General features: G+C 45.2%; 1 protein-coding gene and 1 pseudogene across 2 annotated transcripts; both read right to left on the reverse strand.

Moving 5' to 3' along the window:
- Positions 1-65: 65 nt before the first annotated feature.
- FUCA1 (alpha-L-fucosidase 1) lies at positions 66-19879 on the reverse strand. Its single transcript, XM_053575113.1, has 8 exons — positions 19413-19879; positions 16894-17028; positions 14681-14818; positions 11737-11842; positions 4920-5120; positions 3441-3628; positions 1303-1402; positions 66-821 (listed from the first exon to the last, which is right to left on the reverse strand). The coding sequence occupies exons 1-8, from the start codon at positions 19808-19810 to the stop codon at positions 681-683; spliced, it is 1407 nt and encodes a 468-aa protein (XP_053431088.1). The 5' UTR covers positions 19811-19879; the 3' UTR covers positions 66-680.
- LOC128574510 (V-type proton ATPase subunit d 1-like) lies at positions 5296-6684 on the reverse strand (annotated as a pseudogene). Its single transcript, XR_008376812.1, has one exon. The product of XR_008376812.1 is annotated as a V-type proton ATPase subunit d 1-like (transcript).
- Positions 19880-24100: the final 4221 nt, after the last annotated feature.

A 24100-nucleotide genomic window follows, 5' to 3' on the forward strand; every position in this document is an offset into this window, starting at 1 on the left:
CCAGAAATTGATCATAAAATCAAAAACAGTCCAAATTCAAACTAGGAAAAGAAAGCTACAATATATATGCTTTTTGGTAGAAATGATTTAAAATACAAATTTATTTGATCATATTTAAAAGAAAGAGCAGAATCACATTCATTTCCTTAAAAGTATCACTGCAAGCATACTGAATTTTGAAGCTCTTAGTTTGCCTTAGAAATTAGTAAGAGTTGACCATTAGCAGCCTGGCAGGCCTTTTCCTTCCCCTCCAGGCTCCTCTGCCCTTTGGGGGAGGAGTGTTGGAGACAACCGATGCTATATAGCTTGCCAAATCCTTTCCACTCCTTGAACAGGCAACAGGGTGATACGGCTTATTCTTTTACTAAACTCATTGAGTAAGCAGGTAGGCTATCAAACACAGAATGGAAGGAAGGTTCCATTGTAGAGGATTCCCAAATGTAAGAATGGACGGACTCAAGAGTTTAGTTTAGCTGTTTAATCCCTTCTTTGGCTGACAGAGATACCAGCCATAGACCTCAGATTTTTGCTTGATTAAGACATTAGTGTAATGCACTCAGTTCCTTTGATTAAAATGTGTTGGAAAAGCCATCTCTGGGTGGGGAAGAGAGGTTGTTTTATTAGAGGAAATTGAAGCAGCAAACAGCAGGGGGGTATCCCTGTCCTCTTGAACTCAAATATCACTTCACTCCTGTCAGCTTTACAGTCCAAGCAAACTGTACTGGGAGAGCAGAGGGTGGCAACTGTGGCAGATTGATGAGGAGACCTTTTGCTGGATCTGTGGACCACTTCAGATCTTCTTGGATTCCCAACATCATTATCTGCAGAAAACAAAAAAGGAATAGAAAAAAATCAATAATGCCGCTGGGCGTGGTGGCTCAAACCTGTAATCCTAGAGTTCTGGGAGGCTGAGGCAGGTGGATTACTTGAGCTCATGAGTTCAAGACCATCCTGAGCAAAAGTGAAACCCCATCTCTACTAAAAATAGAAAAACTGAGGCAAGAGGATCGCTTGAGCCCGAGTTGGAGGTTGCTGTGAGCTATGATGCCACAGCACTCTACCCAGGGCAACAGCTTGAGACTGTCTCAAAAAAAAAGAAAAGAAAAAGAAAAACCAGTAATGTATTAATGAATACAAGATATAGCCTGAACATGGCGGTAAACAACTCTGCTGGGCCATTGATGGAAAGACAGTCAAAGAAATAAATATGGGGGAAACTTGGGGAGAGAAAGGAAGATGTAGAAAAGGTCTGCCAATTCCTTTAGGAAAAGTTATGCCCTGGGACTGACCAAGGCTTCTTACCGTTGTAGTTGAGGTAGTAATGGGGAATGCAAGGTTTAAGATTCCATTTTCTGGCCAGTGCAGAAAAATGGCATAAACGTGTGATCCTTTTGAGGTATACCTGGGAAAAAAGAAACATCGTTGTCAAAGATACCAGGCTTATTACCCTGACATATAACCTTATGAATTCCCTTTACAATTATCTACCCAAATATAAGACCCTGAATTTGTCACTGCTACTAGTAAGCACCAATAACTTGATACTACTTAAGGTCTATAAAACTCTTTCTGGTGAGATATTCTATTTTTCCTCTGTATTGGATTAAGTTTTCTTTAAAAATGGACTCTTCATGTTACGTGTTTTTACACTAAAGCCATTTTCTCAGATCTTTTTTCAAGTTCAAATTCATGTGAAAATAGCAGAGAATGTGGGGTGGCACCTGTGGCTCAAGGAGTAGGGCGCCGGTCCCATATGCCAGAGGTGGCGGGTTCAAAACCCAGCCCTGGCCAAAAATAAAAAAACAAACAAACAAAAAAAAAAAACAGAAAATAGCAGAGAATGTAAAAGAGGAAAGATAGGTAATGAAGACAAATTTTTTGTTCTGAGAGTTCACCATGTTTCTTTATTTTATTTTATTATTTTTTTTTGAGATACAGTCTCAAGCTGTCGCCCTGGGTAGAGTGCTGTGGTGTCACAGCTCATAGCAACCTCAAACTCCTGGGCTTAAGCGATTCTCTTGCCTTAGCCTTCCAAATAGTTGGGACTATAGGTGCCTGCCACAACACCTGGCTATTTTTTTTTTTTTTTTTGGTTGTAGTTGTCATTGTCTGGCAGGCCCGGGCTGGATTTGAACACGCCAGCTCTGGTGTATGTGGCTGGTGCCTTAGCCACTTGAGCTACAGGTGTTGAACCTTCACTGTTTTGAGAAGAGGATGCAAATCACTGCTATGGTTTTGAATGTTCCCTGACCCCAATTTATGTGTTGGAAACTTAACCCCCAAATTCATGTGTTGATGGTAAAATATCTGGAGGTGGGATCTTTGAGAGGCAACTAGGATTAAATGAGGTCTTCAGGATGGGCCCCATGATGGAACCAGTGACTTATAAGAGGAGGAAGAGAGGCTCATTTGAGATGAGAAGTCTGGACTAGCCTGAGCAAGAGTGAGATCCCATCTCTACCAAAAATAGAAAAAATTAGCTGGGTGTGGTGGTGCTTGCCTGTAGTCCTTGCCTGTAGAAGGCTGAGACACAGGAAGATTGCTTGAGCCCAGAAGTCTGAGGTTGCAGTGAGCTATGAGGATCCCACTGTACTCTGCTCACAGTGACAGAGCAAGATTATGTCCAAAAAAAAAAAAAAAAAAAAAACAAGAGGAGGAAGAGAGACCCAGGCTGGCATGCTCTTGCCCTCTAATCATGTGAGAACTCCTACCCTACCATGACAGAGCAGGAAGGCCCTCATCAGATGAGAGTACCATGTTCTTGGACTTCCCAGACTATAGAGCTAAATAAACTTTTATTCTTTAGAAATTACTCAGTCTTTGGTATTCAGCGATAGCAACAGAAAACAAAGATAATCACTAAATAGAAATTCACCCAAAACAGAGTAGGATTCATGTGCTTTCCTTGATCCAAAGATCTTTGGTATAACAACAGCAGTTAGCTTTTATCGAACACTTAGTATGTGCCTGGCACTCTGCTGAGTGCTTTACATATATTATCTCATTTAATCCCACAACAACTCTATAAAGTTAAATATCATCACTCTATTTTGCAGTTAAAAACTAGGGCCCAAGATCAAATAACTAGATTCAGAAGTTCAAGTATGAATGGAAAGAATTTAGAATGGAGCCTCATACATTGGAGGTACAATGCACAGATTAGCTATTACTATTTTTTGGAGGCAAGCTAATAATCTCAACTAAATTGATGGATGCTTTGTAGCCCCTTCCTTTAAGCTTACCACCTCCTTCACTAGTCAAAGATATCCTGGTAGCCCAGATAGAACTCAACTGGGGCACAAATTTTATAGGAAAAGAACAGCTTTTGGGTTTCCTCAAGGTGACTTCCAGCCAGTCTTGTTACACTGTGGATTCAAGGATATGCCAGTTAAGGATGGAACACAGTCCTGTTCCTGTACATAATGGAAGACACAACTCACCATACAGACGTCATGTTCTCCGATTGCACCCTCCATGGTTTGGAGGCATAGATAGCTTCCCCATTGATGCTCAGCCACTTCCCAACCGCAAGAAGCCTTTCTTGGAAGATGGGAACAATCAATCCATCTTTAGTTGGGCCGATGTTCAGAAGATAGTTGCCTCCCAAACTTACTGTCTGAACCAATTCCTGGAAAGAGCAGAAACAATGACAGCCTAGCACGGATGCCAAATCTGCCGTTATGCTTGGAACACAGAGATACTAAAAAAAGAAAAATAAACTAGGGCACATTCCCTGCTTTGTGAATATCCTTCGCCATTTTAAAATTCTACCTTTTTTTTTGGTCATTATAAAAGTAGGGAAGGCTCATATGAGAAAACTAAAGAATCCTGCTATGAGATGAAGAGATACATTAACTCATATTCCAGGAATTGGTCAAAGGCACTTTTTGTGAGACTGCACTAGGATGTAATAGGAAGGGTCATGTGTCAGAAACACAGGGTATGAACAGGGAAGCTGAGACGAGAAACAGTAGACTGTGGTCCACAGGGAGTGACGCAGAGAATATAGCGATTAGAGAGGAGACATCTGGACCAGCTACTGAGGACACTCCGGGAGCTGAAAGAGTGTGAAGATTTTCAGAACACTCACCAAGTGTTGGGCTATAATAAATGCATGTGCTGCCCTTTGGGGAAAACTGAGGTAGAGAGATATGTTCTTTAAGGCTTCTGGAGTGGAAATTGGGGGTGAATATGTGTTTACTGTGACCTTGAACAAATAAACTTCCAGGCAGCTCAGAAAAACTAAGGTCATATACAGAAAAATTTTAAAAGGAGAATCACTGCAGGACTACAAATTACTCTATATCATTAATTTCTCATGTCTCCCAGTCTTTTTCCTATGCAGGTAGTTTCATATAGTGGCAATAATATATAACTTATGTTTTCACTCAATGATCAATTATTTTATTATCTAAATTTTATTTATTTATTATTAAATCATAGCTCTGTACATTAATGCAATCATGGGGCACCATACACTGGTTTTATAGACCATTTGACATATTTTCATCACACTGGTTAACATAGCCTTCCTGGCATTTTCTTAGTTATTATGTTGAGACATTGACATTCTACATTTAGTAAGTTTCACATGTACCCTTGTAATCAATGATTAATCATATTACATTCATCAACATTTTTACCATTAAGAAAAATCCTCAAGTCTACCTAATTATCCCTCTATGGTTGCAAGAAATTGAATCAACCCACATGTCCAATTGAAAATATAATTTTGGGAAGAACCTCTAGTGTACAACTTCCCTCTGTAACTGTAACCACTTCCTTGGGATAGGTTTGTTAGTATGTTCAACAACTCTAATGGGTCCTAGTGACCCGTACTTTCACCCAGAGAGCTATTCTCACTCTCAGAAGGCTGGTTGGAGGTCAGTCGTTAAAAACTCACTCAGAGGTGCTCTTACCGCAATGATCTGAGGTTCTTTTAACACCTCAGACATCACCATGTTGCGACGATAGCCCCAGGATAGCTTGTCGATGCTGGTGCACATTTCCCACTTGTGACTTGGCAAGCTGTGTGGCGTGTATTTATCTTGACAGTTATAGAATCCTCCATGGTGACAGGAAGAGTTCTGACCCCATCGGTCATTCACTACCACCTCATCCTAAAGGGAGAAAGAGTACTTGGTTATCAGGAGTAAAGCCACTTGGCTTCTTTATGTAATGCGGCTTGAGAACTTAAGATCGTCTGTTCTGAAGCAGAGAACAGTTGGTCTAGAGCAGTGGTTCTCAACCTTCCTAATGCTGCAAGCCTTTATTTATTTATTTAAGAGAGGGAAGTTTTATTGTCTCAGAGGGGCAGAGCTACTTCCGTCCACCCTAAGGATACACACGCTCTATCCTTCCCGTGGGCCTAGCTCTGAGAGTGACCCACAGAGACAAGAGGAGGCTCATACTGTCCCCAGGGATTCTCAGGTTAGGGAGGCACCTGAAAGTGACCACATGCTTCTCAGACACATCAGCAGCTGTAAACATAGGGCTGAGGGGGGGCCTCCTTGCTCTGGAGAAGATCTTGGTCCATCCTTGGTGGGGGCAACAGGTGCCCAGCTCCTTTTCAGGCCTAAGAGCAGTTTCAGAGAGGGTCAGGGAAGCTGGGCAGTCACTAGGACAGTGTGCTACCCCTCAGGGCAGGCAGGTGAGCCATGGGCTTCATCACAGACCACACAGACACACACAGTGCACTTGGGAGCCTCGGGACAGAATGCTAGAAGATAGGGATGTAGTTGTTGATCTTGGCGTGGTGGCGCTGGGCAATCCACTCAGCAATCCACATGATGTTGCGACACTCCTGTTCCTTGAGCTTCACAAAGGCATAGAAGAAACCAAAGTGGAACTGGTTCAGGAAGGCCAACTTGTTCAGCTTCACTTTGTGCTCAAAGAATTGGTCCTCTAGGGTCTTGTCTCCAGGGTTGCTGCCTGCACCCTCAAAGAGCAGCTTTCCTACCCAGGATGGGGCACATGGCGTCGGCTGTGGTCCCACCCAGTGGGGAGCAGAACTTACAGAAGGACTGCAGGTAGATAATCTTGATGTTCATCTCATCAAGGTCCTGCTCTGAAATGCAATCCTGGAAAAAAATCTGCCAAGGGCGTGTCCACCAAAATGGCATTGCAGAGCTCAGCAGGTTTCTGAGCAATGTTCACAGCCTCCAGCTGCTTAAAGCTGCCTAGCGGGTGACATTTGGGCACGAGTTCAGCGATGGAGCACTGGTGTAGCATGCCTGTGATGAGCAGGATCACATTGTTGATCATGTAGCTGTAAGTAATGAAGTCCAGGAAGCTGGCGAGTGGTTCATAGGCATAGTTCCTTGTGTGGCAGAACTCCACCACCATCTTCTCCTTAAGACGGTCATCAAGGACTGACACTGTCAGAGGTGAAGCCTTGTTGGCCAGGAAGTTGCTGTAGTCAGTGCTCTGCAGGTGCAGTTTCAAGTCTTCGAGTGTCTTGCACTGTGCCAGGTTGAGGTAGTCTGCCTGGCTGAGCACCCTAGCTTTCAGGCCACACACCAGTCCCTCCAAGTAGCCACTGTCCACATTGTAGTAAAGCTTCAGGAAGAATGACATGGCTGCGGCGTGGATGGCGGGACAGTGGAACCCCAACCAGCTCGCACACAAAGCAACTCCACAATCAGCTGACATTGCGCCCATGCTGTGAGCCTTTAATACAGTTCCTATGGGTCATAACCCACAGGTTGAGAACCGCTGGTCTAGAACGATAGTTCTCAACTGGGGGCAATTTTTCCTTAGAGGGGACATTTGGCAGTCTATAGTCATTTTTCCTTGTCACGACTGGGGTGGTGCTACTGCCATCTACCTGTGATGCACAGTACTGGCTCCCACAACAAGTACCCAGCCCTTTATGTCAATAGAGCTGAGGATGAGAAACGCTGGTGTAGAGATACATGGTATCAGAGGCGAGTGTGTCTATTTTAAAGATGACCCAGTAAATCACTTACTCTGTTGGAGGAGAAACAGACAGGAGAGGACACTTGCCCTCTTTTGTGTTAAAAAAAAAAAGTCAAAGAGACTCAGGCTCCCTGGCAAGCTGTGATTTTGTGATTGATTGAGCCACAGGCACGGAGCCTATTTTTTTTTTTTTTTTTGAGACAGAGTCTTGTTATATTGCCCTCGGTAGAATGCTGTGGAGTCACAGCTCATAGCAACTTCAAACTCTTGGGCTTCAGCGATTCTCTTGCTTCAGCCTCCCAAGTAGCTGGGACTACATACAGACATCTGCCACAATGCTCGGTTATTTTTTTGTTGTTGTCATTGTTGTTCAGCAGGCCCAGACTGGGTTTGAGCCCGCCAGTCCTGGTATATGTGGCTGGCACCCTTACCACTGAGCTATGGACACCGAGCCATAGCTGTTTTAATTAATTTTTTTTTTTTTTTTTTGAGACAAAGTCTTAAGCTGTCACCCTTGGTAGAGTGCCATGGCGTCATCATAGCTCACAGCAACCTCTAACACTTGGGCAAAATACAAATCAGTTTTTTGTATTTTCAGTAGAGACAAGATCTCACTCTTGCTCAGGCTGGTCTTGAACCCGTGAGCTCAAGCAATCCACCTGCCTCAGCCTCCTAGAGTGCTGGGATTATAGGTGTGAGCCACTGTACCTGGCCGGCCGGCCTATCTATCTATCCATCTATCCATCCATCATCTACATGAGATAAGGTCTCTCTCTGTTGCCCCGGCTGGAATACGATGGCACAATCATAGCTCACTGAAACCTCAAACTGCTAGGCAAAAATGATCCTCCTACCTTAGCCTCTTTAGTATCTATGACTATAGGTAAGTACCACCATGTTGAGCTGCTTTTTAAAAATTTTTGTAGAGACAGGGGTCTCACTATGTTACCAGGCTGGTCTTGAACTCCTGGCCTCAAGCAATCTTCCTCCCAACTTGTTGAGATTACAAGCCTGAGTCACTTGGCTTAGCTGTGCTTTTTAAATGATGATTGGGGTTGGAATTCTCTTCCCTTTGCCAACCACGCATTTTTGCCTAATCTTTTTTCCTCTTTTGTGATGCTCCTTAATTAAGAACACTTGACCAGGGTGGCGCCTGTGGCTCAAAGGCGTAGGGGTAGGGCGCATGCCCCATATGCTGGAGGTGGTGGGTTCAAACCCAGCCCCAGCCAAAAAAAAAAAAAAAAACAAAACACTTGACCAGGGCAGTACCTGTGGCTCAGTGGGTAGGACGCTGGCTCCATATGGGGGTGGCAGGTTCGAACCCAGCCCTGGCCAAACTGCAACAAAAAAATAGCTGGGCGTTCTGGTGGGTGCCTATAGTTCCAGCTACTCAGGAGGCTGAGACAAGAGACTCGCTTAAGCCCAGGAGTTGAAGGTTGCTGTGAGCCATGACGCCACTGCACTCTCGGAGGGTGATAAATTGAGACTTTGTCTCTACAAAATAAAAGAAAAAAGAACACTCCACACAGCAAATGACGTGGCTCCAAGGGTATACACTCTGGATATGTAAAAACCACTTCAGAGGGGCAGCGCCTGTGGCTCAAGGAGTAGGGCGCTGGTCCCATATGCCGGAGGTGGTGGGTTCAAACCCAGCCCCAGCCAAAAAAAAAAAACCACTTCAGAGAAAAATAGGGGTGTTAACAATTCTAATTCGTGGTTCAGTACCCATCCATTTATTCAATAACTGTTCAACAACTACTATGACGTTCATACTATGGCAGGTACTGGGGTATCCAACGTGAATAAAATACATTTCTTTCTTTCTTTTTTTTTATTGAGACAGAGTCTCACTTTGTCACCCTTTGTAGAGTGCTGTGGCGTCTTAGCTCACAGCAACCTCAAACTCTTGGGCTCAAGCGATTCTCTTGCCTCAACCTCCCTAGTAGTTGGGACTACAGGCACCTGTCAGAATGCCCAGCTATTTTTTTTTTTTTTTTTTGCTTTGTTTTGTTTAGCAGGCCCAGGCCAGGTTCGAACCCACCAGCCCCAGAGCATGTGGACGGTGCCCTAATCACTGAGCTACAGGGCCCAGCCATACAACACATTTCTTGCCTTCAAAGATCCAGCAGAGACAGAAATGTGGGCAATTACAATCTGACATCCTATCGAAATTTATTCCCTAGGGAGGAACTGTGCATCTAGGAGTCCCCACTCATTCAGCAATGTCCAGGAAATCACTCTTAACCTTTCTTTATCCATTACATAGGATCTGTTTTGTTTTTCCTTCTTTCATTTTCTGGATTTAGTCACCCAATAACCTCCTCAGAGGTTTGTGAATCCATCAAGGTACCTCAGTTCAAACTCGTTTTGTACTTAGGTATAAAGGACACCAAGCGCCAGACGGCCTCTGAGGGAGATGATTTGCAGCTTGGGGGCAGACCCTCGGGCAACCCATCCACAGGTGTTAGTCGAGGAGAGGGAGCCCGACCCCGTGGCAATCCCTAAGCCTGGGTCATTATCTAATACTCCCCTCACTGGTCCATTACAGTCTCAATAAATAGCTACTGCGGAGGTTTCGCGGGGCTACCCTGCACTTATGGTTAGCCTGCCTCTTGCAAGCTTGTACTTCTGTCCGTGTCATGCCTGCTTCCTTCGTGTGGCAACAGGGACAGGGCGATAGAGGTCGCGACACTTAGATTTCCCTTAAAAATCTACAATGAATCTAGAACATGTAAAAAACATTTTTTCTTTTTCAGTTTTTGGCTGGGGCCAGGTTTGAACCCGCCACCTCTAGTATATGGGGCTAGCGCCCTACTCCTTGAGCCACAGGTGCTGCCCGATTTTTTTTTGAGACAGAGTCTCACTACGTCACCCTGGGTAGAGTGCCGAGACAGAGTCTCAAGTTGTCACCCTGGGTAGAGTGCTGTGGCGTCACAGATCACAGCAAACTCAAACTCTTGGGCTTAAGCAATTCTCTTGCCTCAGCCTCCCAAGTAGCTGGGCCTACAGGTGCCCACCACAATGCCTGGCTATTTTTTGGTTGTAGTTGTCATTGTTGTTTGGCAGGCCTGGGTTGGATTTGAACCCGGCATCTCTGGTGTATGTGGCTGGTGCCCTAGCTGCTGAGCTACAGGCGCAGAGCCTAGAACATGTAAAATTTTTGAAACTTTCTTTTTTTTTTTTTTTTTTTGGTTTTTGACTGGGACTAGGTTTGAACCCGCCACCTCCGGCATATGGGACCGGTGCCCTACTCCTTGAGCCACAGGCACCGCCCAAATTTTTGAAACTTTCTTTTTTTTTTTTGGTAGAGACAGAGTCTCACTTTATGGCCCTTGGTAGAGTGCCGTGGCCTCACACAGGTCACAGCAACCTCCAACTCCTGGGCTTAAGCGATTCTCCTGCCTCAGCCTCCCAAGTAGCTGGGACTACAGGCACCCGCCACAACACCCGGCTATTTTTTTTTTTTTGGTTGCAGTTTGGCCGGGGCCGGGCTTGAACCCGTCACCCTCAGTATATGGGGCCGGCGCCTAACCGACTGAGCCACAGGCGCCGCCCAATTTTTGAAACTTTCTATAGTGAAGATTAAGACTTAGTAAGTGTGCTGAAATGGAAACTATAAATGGGCAGCCATCATGCACTGGCCAATAGTGTTGATTATGGGGAGGGAAATGTGGTTCCCCCAAAGATCTAAATTTTAGGGAAATGACCTTGCTCTTTGAAGTGTTAAACTATGCAATATTGATGAGTTGGCATAGATATCTGTATTTTATTCCTACCATTTAATTATATATATATATTATTTATTTATTTTATTATTATTATTTTTTTTGAGACAGAGCCTCACTCTGTCACACTAGGTAGAGTGCTGTGGCATCATAGCTCACAACAACCTAGAAATCTTGGGCTCAAGTGATTCTCTTGCCTCAGCCTCCTGAGTAGCTGGGACTACAGGTGCCCAACACAACGTCTGGCTATTTTTAGAGGCAGAGTCTCACCCTGGCTCAGGCTAGTCTTGAGCCTGTGAGCTAAGGCAATTCACCCGCCTCAGCCCTCTCAGAGTGCTGGAATTACAGGTGTGAGCCACTGTGCCCGCACCCCACCTTCTTTTCTTGAAAGAGTCTCACTCTGTCCCCTAGGTAGAGTGTTATGGCATCATAGCTCATAGCAACCTCAAACTCTTGGGCTCAAGCAATCCTCTTGCCTCAGCTTCACGAGTAGCTGGGACTATAGGCACCATCACCATACCCACCTAGTTTTTTTCTGTTTTTTTTTTTTTTTTTAGTAAAGATGGGGTCTCAATGTTGCTCAGGCTGGTCTCAAACTTCTGAACTCAAGCAACCCATCTGCCTTAGCCTCCCAGAGTGCTAGGATTATAGGCATGAGCCACTGACCTGGGTCTAATTTTATTTGTTTTATATCTCTTTTACATTATATACTTTATCTTTTGTTACATGCTGTAATATCCTTTGTGATTTTCCTATTTATAATATTTGTCTGTTTAATAGAGTTTATTTTCTATGTAGAGGTCTGGGAAATTCATATACTATTTATTCTGCTACATAAATTTAACACTGTTTAAACCTATGTTATTTAATCAAGAATTAAAGGAGGAAAAGAAAACTTATATTTCAAGGCAGGTGGGAGAAGATTAAAGGAGAAACATTAGCATCCATTAAGTGTCCCAGTCCCCACCACCCCCGTGCTGATACTACTGTTCATTGTTGCTGCTGCTGTGGTTGTTAGTACTCTAGACTTGGCTCCTTATTACTTCCTTTTATCCTAACAGACAAATAAGAAATTAGTCATAAAATCACATACCTTGACAGGGCTATCATTGTAGAGCCAAGAAAGAAAATATGTGGAGTTCCAGTAAGTATCAGGGCATTCCCACTCCCCATCAGACCAGATCAGATCAGGCCTGTAGCTGGAAAGACATGTGATAAGAACAGAATTTACCATCTCAAGACATTCACAGTCAAGTCTTTTTTTTTTTTTTTTTTTCAGTTGTTTAGCTGGCCTGGGCCGGGTTCAAACCCACCATGTACGTGGCTAGTGCCATAACCACTGCGCTATGGGGGCCGAGCCTCACAGTCAAGTCTTATGAATTAATTATTTTTCATAGAATGGGTCTCAGCGGGGTGCGGTGGCCTCTAATCCTAGCACTCTGGGAGGCTGAGGCAGGTAATTGCTTGAGCTCAGGAGTTTGAGACCAGCCTGAGCAAAAGCAAGACCCTGTCTCTACTAAAAATAGAAAACCTGAGGCAAGAGGATTGCTTGAGCCCAAGAGTTTGAGGTTGCTATGAGCTGTGATGCCACAGAACTCTACCCAGGGCAATAGTTTGAGACTCTGTCTCTAAAAAAAAAGTATTAAAAAAAAAAAAAAAAAATATATATATATATATATATAGCATGGGGGTGGTGGTCTCACTATATTGTCCAGGCTGCAGTGCAGTGGTGTCAATCAGCATAGCTCATTGTAATCTCAGACTCCTGGGTTCAAGCCATCCTTCTACTTCAGCTTCCCAAGTAGCTGGGACTATAGTTATGTACCACTGCACTCAGTTTATTGCAACAAATATTTAAAAGTTAACTTTCCCCCATTTTGAAAGTATGTGCTAACCCTAAAAATTACCACAACGCAGAGAATGTGGAAAACTAAAGAGATAACAACTACAACAAATTACTTTGCTTATGTAACTATTGTTTAAAACAAACATAGCATTTTGATATACTTCTTCCTGATCTTTTTCTTTCTTTCTTTTTTTTGAGACTACATCTCACTTTGTCGACCTCAGTAGAGGGCCAAGTCATCCTAGCTTCTAGTAACCTCAAACTCTTAGGCTCAAGCAATCCTCTTGCCTCCTAGTAGCTGGGACTACAGGCGCCTGCCACAATGCCCGGCAGTTTTTTTGAGATGGGGTCTCATTCTTGTTCAGGCTGGTCTCAAACATCTGAGCTCAGATAATCCACCTGCCTTAACCTCCCAGAGTGCTGGGATTATACATGTGAACCACCACACCTAGCCTTTCTTCCTCATCTTTTCCTTTATGCCTTTTTAGAAAATAAGAGTAGTTGTCAGTATACATACAATTTCATTTCCTTTAGCAACAATTCCAATTAAGAGCAGTGTTTCATGGAAGTTAACAAAAAAAAGTGGTGCCCCAGAAGTATAAGACTAAGGTCTTGCTTTTAAGATCTGTTAGGAGGGCTCAGTGCCTGTAGCTCAGTGATTAGGGTGCCAGCCACATACACCAAGGCTGGTGGGTTCGAATCCGGCCCAGGCCTATTAAATAACAATGACAACTGCAACCAAAAATAGCCAGGCGTTGTGGTAGGTGCCTGTAGTCCCAGCTACTTGGGAGGCTGAGGCAAGAGAATCACTTAAGCCCAAGAGTTTGAGTTTGCCGTGAGCTGTGACGCCACAGCACTCTAGCCAGAGTGACATAGTGAAACTCTGTCTCAAAAAAAAAAAAAAAAATAATGATCAGTGTGTTGAATGATGTCTATAATCCCAGCACTCTGGAAAGCTGAGGATAGTTTGAGGCCAGGAGTTTGAGGTCAGCCTGGGCAATATAGTAAGATCATATCTCCATAAAATCTAGAAAAATTTGGCTGGGTGTGGTTGCAGGCTTCTGTAGGCCCAGCTACTCAGGAGTCTGAGGCAAGAGTTTGGGCCCAGGAGTTTGAGGTTGCTGTGAGCTAGGCTGACACTACAGCACTCTAGCCTGGGCAACAGAATGAGACTCTGTCTCCAACAAAACAAAAAGATGTCTATATGTAAGGCATTGTTACCTCACTTTACAGAGTCAGTCAGAATCATCTGAGGCTCAGAAGGGGGCTCTGCTTAAGGTTTGTAAGTAATAAAAGCCATAACACAAACACAAATCTGCCTAATACCAAATCCTACACAGAGTTTAATTAGACCATACTGCCCTTCCAAGGTCCTGACATAGGGAAAACAGCATGCACAGAGGGAATTGAAGTTATTTATTTATTTATTTTTTTGAGACAGAGTCTTACTTTGTTGCCCTCGGTAGAATGCCATGGCATCACAGTTCACAGTAACCTCCGGCTCTTGGGCTTAGGTGATTCTTTTGCCTTAGCCTCCCGAGTAGCTGGGATTACAGGTGCCCACCACAACACCCAGTTATTTTTTGTTGTTGTTGCAGTTTGGCTGGGGCCGGGTTTGAACCTGCCACCCTTGGTATATGGGGCCGGCACCCTACTCACTGAGCCACAGGCGCCGCCCGGGAACTGAAGCTTTGACCTCATTCTGAGTTTCATAAGATTGTTTCAATTTATAAAGGCAATATGATCACATTATAGAATTTTTTTTTTTTTTGTAGAGACAGAGTCTTACTTTATCGCCCTCAGTGGAGTGCTGTGGCATCACACAGTTCACTGCTACCTCCAACTCTTGGGCTTAGGTGATTCTCTTGCCTTAGCCTCCCGAGTAGCTGGGACTACAGGTGCCCGCCACAATGCCCAGCTATTTTTTTTGTTGCAGTTTGGCCGGGGCCGGGTTTGAACCTGCCACCCTCTGTATATGGGGCCGGCGCCCTACCCACTGAACCACAGGTGCCTCCTGTAACATTATAAAAGTTTTGAAAAGCAGGAAGAAAAAACAATACAACCATTTTTATCATTTTGATGTCTTCTAGATTTTCTTCATTCATCCCTCACCACCGCCAAACCCTTTTTACAACTACCCATGGGAAGCTCTGATTTCATTGATCAAAGTCATAAGGCCAAAAACATTTACCTGTTAACAAGGTCATACAGCTCTGGCATTGTTTTTGTATGGACAAAATGCTGTGTTTTGAAGCCATTTGTCTTATCAAGCAAGTACAAGGGATGAAACCACTCTAAGAGCGAGTGGTAGAGTCCGTAGCGTATGTTCCTAAAACAGAAAAACAAAATAGAAACTGTCATTAAGCAAAGAACAATTTAAGAAAAATCAGTTCCAGCATTTTTTACATCTTAGTGATAATACACATAGCTACTTTTATACTTAAATATCTTAGCATTAAAAATCATTTAAGCCATCTTTTATCTCTTAAGTCAATTATCTCAATAATGTATGGTCCTCTATTTTTGGAGACAGGATCTTACTTTGTCATTTGAGCTAGTGTAGTGGCATTACCATAGCTTACCATAACCTCAAACTCCTAGGCTCAAGTTTTCCTTCTCTAGAGTAGCTGGGACTACAGGCATGTGGCACCATGAGCAGCTAATTTTTCTATTTTTTGTAGAGACAGGGTCTCGCTGTGTTGCTCAGGCTGATCTCAAGCACCTGGTCTCAAGTGATCTTCTGGCCTTGGCCTCCCAAAGTGCTGGGAACACAGGTGTGAGCCACTGTGCCTGGCGATATAGTCCTATTTTTAAAAATGTTTCTCCTGTCAATCATAAAATTTCATATTGTAGAGATACTGGAAAATAGAGAAAAGTATAAAAAAAAATCCAAAATACTATTACTCAGAAATAATCATTAGCAACATTTTCTGCATAGTTGAAACGAATGAATATAGGTTTTTTTTAAATTTAAGATTTACTAATATTTCTTAACACACCCTAAATGAAGTGTGGTTAAAGTGATCTATTTTCATATACAATGAAACCTGTTTTGGGTTAAGGACTGTGAGTGTTACAAAAATGTAATATGTAATAATAATGTAAGTAAGAAGCAATGATATAGCTAAGAAGGAATTGAAGAGTTTCATCACATGAAACTGAGGACTAAATAAAGAGGTAAAAATCATGTGTTAAAGTCCAGATCTAATCAACATTTCAGAGTTTACAGTAGGATTACAAGCAAACCACAGCACTAGGAAACTGAATATTGAACAGGTGAGAGGAGTTAGCAAACTCTTAGAGGTCCAGATAGTACACATATTTTAGGCTTTACAGGGTAGGTGGTCTCTATCTCAATTCTCTAACTGTAGCTTGAAAGCAGTCATAGACAATGCATAAAAGAATAGGCGCAGCTGTGTTACAATCAAACTCTACCATTTATGGAAACAGGCAGCCAGCCTACCCTACACTGGAGTTACTAAATCACAGCCATGCTGAGGTTGGGAATAGTAGAAATACCATCTTTCCTTCTTTTTTTTTTTTGTAGAGACAGAGTCTCACTTTACCGCCTTCAGTAGAGTGCCATGATGTCACAGGACTCACAGCAACCTCTAGCTCTTGGGCTTCAGCGATTCTCCTGCCTCAGCCTCCCGAGCAGCTGGGACTACAGGCGCCTGCCACAACACCCAGCTATTTTTTGGTTGCAGTTCAGCTGGGGCTGGGTTTGAACCTGCCACCCTCGGTATATGGGGCCGGCGCCCTACTCACTGAGCTACAGGTGCCACCCCCATCTTTCCTTCTTATAGGTAAACATACTTAGACTGTAGGGTTCAAAGCCAGAACACCTCTCTGGGTTCAAATTCCCTCCCTGCCACTTCCTACCTCTTTGATTCCTGTAAGTTACAATACTAACTGGCAAATATTAGGGAGCATTAATTAGAATCAACTGTGTACTTTTCTACATCACTTTATGCTGCCCTACCTGCCTGTTTCAGTCACCTGTGTGACCTGCCATCTTTCCAAACCTTCCCTGAATGCATAAAGCTATGTGCTGATAGCTACAGAGGACATAAAGGGGAAGAGACTTGGTTCTTGGCCTCCACCAGACATTGGAAAAGGCCCTGGGTTTTAAGCCTTCCCAGAAGGAGTCCTTCACAGGTGCAGATGGAACATCATGGCCTATGCTATGTATCCTTTACCTAATCAGACATGGCCATGAACTCCTCTGATTGAGTCACATTTGGTCACGTGACAACTAAGCATCAAAGGCTACTAATTCAAAAGCCAAAAGCCCTTCAGGTAACTTGCTAACTGCAAACTTCTAAAACACACAAGTAGAGAATTATGGAACTCTGGACAGCTAGATCAAAAGAGAAGACAGAGCAACTGTCCGTAGACACATACCTCTTCCGGAGAGCTGCTCCCAGTTCACCAACCAAATCCCGATGGGGCCCCACATCCTTAGAATTCCAGTTCCAAGACACAGGACTCGGCCAGTTTGTGAAGCCTTCGTGATGCTTTGTTGTCAGGACTACATACCTGTGGACATCAAAACCACATAAGCAAAGGAGTAAGCAGTATGGAGGAACTTGCTAAGCATGTCTGAAGCTTTAAAATGTCTGGGAGAATCTGACTACAGGAAATGTACTTGTGTGAGTGACTCTCTTAGGCGCTGACTCCCCTTGAGTACTGCTCCAAGAATGGAAGCAAAGTTGAGCAAGTCACAGACCTTAGTTCCCAGCTATGGAACTTCCCAGAGGGAAGGAAGGAGTAGGTGAGGGAGAACAAGTGAACCTTAGCTCTCTGACTCTTCAATTCTTCTGGTATAAATCATTAACTTTCTTTAACCAGTTTCCCTGAAGGAGAAAGATCTCTGCTAGAAACAGCAGTAGAAAAGTATGCCTGGTTGGGTGCCTATAGCTCAGTGGTTAGAATGCCAGTTCTGTGCACCAGGGATGGTGAGTTTGAACCTGGCCCAGGCCTGCTTAACAAAAACAACAAAAAGTATGCTGTTTGTTTTACCAAGCCTATATGGATGACTTCTCATTTAACATAGGTGACAAAAGACCCAAAAAACTAGGAGAAAAGGCAAGTGTTGAAATAAAAATCAGATCATCCAGCATTTTGATTTCATGGCAGAAAAATAGATAATACCTACACGTGTTGTTTTAACTGTTGGCTGATGTGTGGAGCTCTGGACTTTAAGAGCCAGATAATGTTTTAGGCTATAGGTCACATAGCATATTATTATTCTTTTTTTTGCAGTTTTTGGCCAGGGCTGGGTTTGAACCCACCACCTCTGGCATATGGGGCCGGTGCCCTACTCCTTTGAGCCATAGGCGCTGCCTATTCTTTCTTTTTTCTTTTTAACATTCTTTAAATCTTTTTTTTTTTTTGAGACAGAGCCTCAAGCTGTTGTCCTGGGTAGAGTGCTGTGGCATCACAGCTCACAGCAAGCTCCAACTCCTGGGCTCAAGCGAGTCTCCTGTTTCCGCCTCCCACAATACCTGTCTATTTTTAGAGATGAGGTCTTGCTCTGGCTCAGGCTGATCTTGAACCTGTGAGCTGAGGTTGAACCTGAGGCTCAGGCTCAGGCCTCAGCCTCCCAAGTGTTGGGATTACTGGCGTGAGCCACCACACCCAGTCCCTGCTTCCATTCTTAACCTTCTCCAAGCAGCCATACGAATCCTTCTAGAACAGCTGTTCTCAACCTGTGGGTCGAGACCCCTTTGGGGGTCTAACGACCCTTTCACAGGGGTCGCCTAAGACCATCCTGCATATCAGATTCCATTAGATAACATTACGATTCATAACAGTAGCAAAATTACAGTTATGAAGTAGCAACGAAAATAATTTTACGGTTGGGGGTCACCACAACATGAGGAACTGTATTAAAGGGTGGCGGCATTGGGAGGGTTGAGAACCACTGTTCTAGAAGCTGAGAGTAACCAATCCCTGACTTAACACTTGACAACATAAGGCCTTCAAGGCTTAAGGTTCATTCCTTTGGTTCAGGACCCCACCTTCCACTCCCTCACCTGGTCCCTACCCCAGCACTCTCCACTTTCAGTTTTCTGACCAACCACTCACAACCTCCAACAGTTCTCAAAAGGATTCATCCTCTGGGAGGCTGAGGTGGTGAATTGCTTGAGCTCAGGAGTTCGAGACAGCCCCAGCAAGACGGAGACCTCGTGTCTAAAAGTAGCCAGTCATTGTAGCAGGCAGCTGTAGTCTCAGCTACACAGGGGGTTGAGGCAAGGGAATCGCTTTGAGCCCAAGAGTTTGAGGTTGCTGTGAGCTATGACACCAGAGCACTCTACCGAGGGTGGAAAAAAAAAAAAAGATTCACGCTTTTTTGGGCACTTTGTATATGCAAGGCACTGAGCAGGGCAGATGAATGAGAATCTGTACAGTTACCCAAACACCCAGCCCACCAGAACGCCTTTCCTTTTCATCTTAGAGACAAAGACTTGAAATGAACCAGTACGATCTCTTTCTGTAGGCACAGAAGGAGGCTGAAGTGACTTGTCCAAGTTCGCAGTTGAACTCAGACCAGACGCCATACCACTGATTGAAAATCCTTGAGTCCTGATTCACCTTGTCCACCTAGAAGGGACATTGGGTATCGCCTTGCTCAATCCTCTGGATATACAGATGTAGACAGCGAGGGCTTTTCAGCCCACCACCTCCCAGAAAGCTTCGTTTTTGAATCCCCAACCAGACGCACCCTCTCTTTATGAACAGGTGTGCCACCTTCGCTCCTGTATCCTTCCTAAGGCAAAACCACTGGACCCGGAGGTATCTTTAAGTCAGCCGGGCAGCCGAGTGCCCTCAGGCAAAGCCGCCCAGCCCCTCACCTCCTCTAGCTCCCGTCAGCCCAGCGGGGCAGGGGCGCCGCTGTCCGCCCCCGCGACGACACTCACTTGGCCCCAGCCGCCTGGAAGAGGCTGGCCCACTCCTCTGGGCGGAAGAAGCGCGCCGTGAACTGCGGCCCGAAGTCGGCGTAGCTGAAGCCAGGCGGGTAGTTTTCATTCATGAATCTCTGGTATTGGGCCAGCCCCTCGCCTTTCCAGTGCCACCAGAACCACTCGCTGCCCCAGGCCGGCACCGAGAACATGCCCCAGTGCACGAACACCCCGAATTTGGCCTCGTCGTACCAGGCCGGCAGCGGCCTCGAGTCCAAGCTCGGCCAGTCGGGGGTGTAGCGACGCGGAAACTGGGTCGTATGTCGAACCCGAGGCGCCAACTCGGCCACTCTGAGGACAAGCAGCAGCAGCAACGGGACACCCACCGCCCGCGACCTCACCCCCAGAGCCAGCATCTTTCTGCTCTGGGGTTGCCACCGCTCGCTCCTAACGCGCGGGCGAGGGGCGCGCGGCTCCGCCCACTCTGGCTAACGATTGGCTTGGAAGGAAAAGGGGGTAAGTTAACTGAGTCTCTTCCTCTTTGGGTCGGTCTTCCCAGGAGCGCCCCCTGGGGCCCACAGTGGGAAAGACGTAGGGAGGCGTTGACTGCGCTGCACTGGCGCAATGAAAACTTTTGGAAGGGACTCAACAGACCGGGGGTTAAGATGCGTATAAGCCATGATTTACATGGAGGTAGAGAAGGCCTAGTCATTAGGACCTAGGGTGTGTGGAGAACGCACACATTTAAGCAGTCCATTGGGAGCAGTCTATTTTGCTGCCGCAATCCTGCAGGGTAGTAGATTACAGGTTTTATCTAGTGATCAATTAGGAGCCATAAGGGGCTTTTGAGCTGTCTTGTAGAAGAGTGATCTAGTAGCTCTACCAGGTTGGAAGGGTATTGTCACAGAACAGTAACAAGGGAGGAAGCATCAAGAGGGGAGAGGAAGCAAAAAAAGTGGACACTGAAAAAGGAAGAGCAGGTTTGATCATTCTGTCTGTCCAATGTGTATTGAGTATGCTTTGGGAATTCTGAGATATTCCAAAGAGCTTAGCATCTAACTAAAAAACAAAAATAAACCATGCATAGGTTGCCACAGAGGAATATTTTAATTTTATTTATTTATTTATTTATTTTTATTTTTCTTAGAGACAGAGTTTCACTTTGCCACCCTCCGTAGAGTGCTGTGTCATTACAGCTCACAGCAACCTCCAGCTCTTGGGCTTAGGTGATTCTCTTCCCTCAACCTCCCAAGTAGCTGGGACTACAGGCACCCGCCACAATGCCCAGCTAAATTTATGTAGAGACAGAGTCTTACTCTGTCCCCCTGGGTTTAGTGCAGTTGTTCACAGCATCCTCAAACTCCTGGGCTCAAGCTATCCTTTTGCCTCAGCCTCCCTAGTAGCTGGGTCTACTGGCAAGCACCACCACACCAGGCTAGTTTTTCTGTTTTTTAGTAGAGACAGGGTCTCGCTCTTGCTCAGGCTGGTCTCGAACTCTTGAGCTTATGAAATCCACCTGCCTTGGCCTCCCAGAGTGCTGGGATTATAGGCATGAGCCACCTCGATCAGCCAGGAACATTTTTAGAATACCAGGGCCAGAAAATTGGAATCCAAGAGACACCAGACTCAAGGGATATCTGTGTGAAGCTTGCCTGGCAGGGAAGTCACTCAATCCTGTTACAACTTGTATATGCTGTATATGGTAAATTAATCTGGCATTGATAAAGCCATCAGTATGAAAAGCATGCAAGTCAGAAGTCTCATGATCCCACGTGGCACAATTAGTCCCCACATATCAATAGGAAAATGGCAACACATCAGCGTTGGAAGGAACTTTGGAGATCCTCAGCACTATCCCTGACATTTCCTGCAGAGGAGGAAGAACCGAGGACTAGTGAGGAGGGGAAGGAAGTCCCTCAAGATCATGCAGCTACTGGGAGGCCAAGGCAGGTGGATTGCCTGAGCTCACAGGTTCGAGATCAGCCTGAGCAAGAGCAAGACCCTGCCTCTAAAAATAGCCAGGCGTCATGGTGGTTGCCTGTAGTCCCAGCTACATGGGAGGCTGAGGCAAAAGAATTACTTGAGCCCAAGAGTTTGATGTTGCTGTGAGCTATGACACCAGGGCACTCTACTGAGGGCGACAAAGCAAGACTCTGTCTTGAAAAAAATAAAAAATCATGCAGCTAGTATGGATCAGAGGTAGGACTAGAATCCAGGTCTCCAGATGTAAAATCTATATGCCTTTTTCCACACCACTTCTCTCTTGCACCCTGGGAGAAGTCAGGGCTCGTGTGGACAGAACCAAGCACTTCCTCATTCTGGCATTGATAAGGAAAGACAATGGCTATTGCTGAATGAATAGCTATTTTCTTTATCTTTTGTGTTTTTGCCTCTGCATGATTATGTTGAAATTTTTTTAGACAGAGTTTCACTATGTCACCCTCAGTAGAGTCCAGTGGCATCACAGCTCACAGCAACCTCCAATTCTCTTGCCTCAGCCTCCCGAGCAGCTGGGACTACAGGCGCCCACCACAATGCCTGGCTATTTTTTGTTGCAATCTCATTGCTGTATTAGCTGGCCAGGGCCGGGTTTGAACCTGCCACCCTCGGTATATGGGGTCGGCACCCTACCCACTGACCACAGGCGCCACCTTATCTAAATGAGAGCAATTCTCAGTGCTATCCAGGTTCCTTTTGATCCCTTGCTCATCTCCTCCATAAACTCTGCTTCTCTACTTATGTCAGAGATAGAACATAATCTAATCAATCGGGCGGCGCCTGTGGCTCAGTCGGTAAGGCGCCGGCCTCATATACCGAGGGTGACGGGTTCAAACCCGGCCCCGGGGTGGCGCCTGTGGCTCAGTCGGTAAGGCGCCAGCCCCATATACCGAGGGTGGCGGGTTCAAACCTGGCCCCGGCCAAACTGCAACCAAAAAATAGCCGGGCGTTGTGGCGGGCGCCTGTAGTCCCAGCTACTCGGGAGGCTGAGGCAAGAGAATCGCTTAAGCCCAGGAGTTGGAGGTTGCTGTGTGAGGCCACGGCACTCTACCGAGGGCCATAAAGTGAGACTCTGTCTCTACAAAAAAAAAAAAAAAACCCGGCCCTGGCCAATCTGCAACCAAAAAATGGCCGGGCGTTGTGGTGGGCGCCTGTAGTCCCAGCTACTCGGGAGGCTGAGGCAAGAGAATCGCCTAAGCCCAGGAGTTGGAGGTTGCTGTGAGCTGTGTGAGGCCATGGCACTCTACCGAGGGCCATAAAGTGAGACTCTGTCTCTACAAAAAAAAAAAAAAAAACATAATCTAATCAATCTAATCATGTATAATCCAACTGCAAAAGGACAAAGGTAGAAAGTATAGAAGTACATTTAATTAAAATATTTTTAGAATCTATTTTTGTGGCTGGGCATGGTGGCTCACACCTATAATCCCAGCACTCTGGGAGGCCAAGGCAGGCAGACTGCCTGAGATCATGAGTTTAAGACCTGAGCTAGAGCAAGACCATGTCTCTAAAAATAGTTGGGTGTTGTGGCCTGCTCCTGTAGTCCCAGCTACTTGGGAGGCTGAGGCAAGAGAATTGGTTGAGCCCAAGAGCTGGAGGTTGCTGTAAGCTATGATGCCATGGCACACTACGGGGGGCAATAAAGTGAGGCTCTGTCTCAAAAAAAAAAAAAAAGAATCTACTTTTGTTTATTAAACAAATATTTACTGAGTGTCAATTTGTACTAGGCAGTTGGGTATTTTCTTTTACTAAAATAAGAAAGCCCCCCCCCCAGTGAATAAAGAAAGGAATGCTCCAAATTTAAGGAATCATAAATATGTGAACATGGAAAATCACTGTTTTTTTTTTCCTTTTTTTTTATTGTTAAATCATAGCTGTGTACATTAGTGCAATCACCTGTACCCATTCTAAGATGCACCATAGATGTGGCCCTCCCCTCCCTCCACCAAAACCTCCCCCCTCCCTTCCCCTTCCTTGGCCCTTTCCCCATAGTCTTGTGCTATAGTTGGGTTATAGTCTTCATGTGAAAGCTATAATTTAGCTTCATATAAGGGCTGGGGACATTGGATACTTTTTCTTCCATTCCTGAGATACTTTGCTAAGAAGAATATGTTCCAGCTCCATCCATGTAAACATGAAAGAGATAAAGTCTCCATCTTTCTTTAAGGCTGCATAGTATTCCATGGTATACATATACCACAATTTGCTAGTCCATTCGTGGGTCGATGGGCAAATCACTGTTTTTTGAGACAGAATCTCAAGCTGTTGCTCTGGGTAGAGTGCTGTGGTGTCACAGCTCACAGCAACCTCAAACTCTTGGGCTTAAGCAATCGTCTTGCTCAGCCTCCCAAGTAGCTGGGACTACAGGCGTCTGCCAGAACGCCCAGCTATTTTTTTGTTGCAGTTTGGCTGGGGCCGGGTTTGAACCCACCACCCTCAGTATATGGGGCCAGCGCCTTACTTACTGAGCCACAGGGGCCGCCCCCATCTATTTTTTTCTTGCCATTGTTGTTTTAGCTGGCCCAGGCCTAGTTTGAACCCACCAGCCTCTGTGTATGTGGCTGGCACCCTACCCACTGAGCTACGGGCTCTGCCCAAGGAAAATCACTTTTAAAAATGTATGCCTGGGGCCAGGTGTGGTGGCTCATGCCTGTAATCTTAGTACTATGGGAGGCCAAGGCAGGTGGATTGCCTAAGCTCACAGGTTT

The sequence above is a fragment of the Nycticebus coucang genome, chromosome 22, assembly GCF_027406575.1.
Source record: "Nycticebus coucang isolate mNycCou1 chromosome 22, mNycCou1.pri, whole genome shotgun sequence".
NCBI lineage: Eukaryota > Metazoa > Chordata > Mammalia > Primates > Lorisidae > Nycticebus > Nycticebus coucang.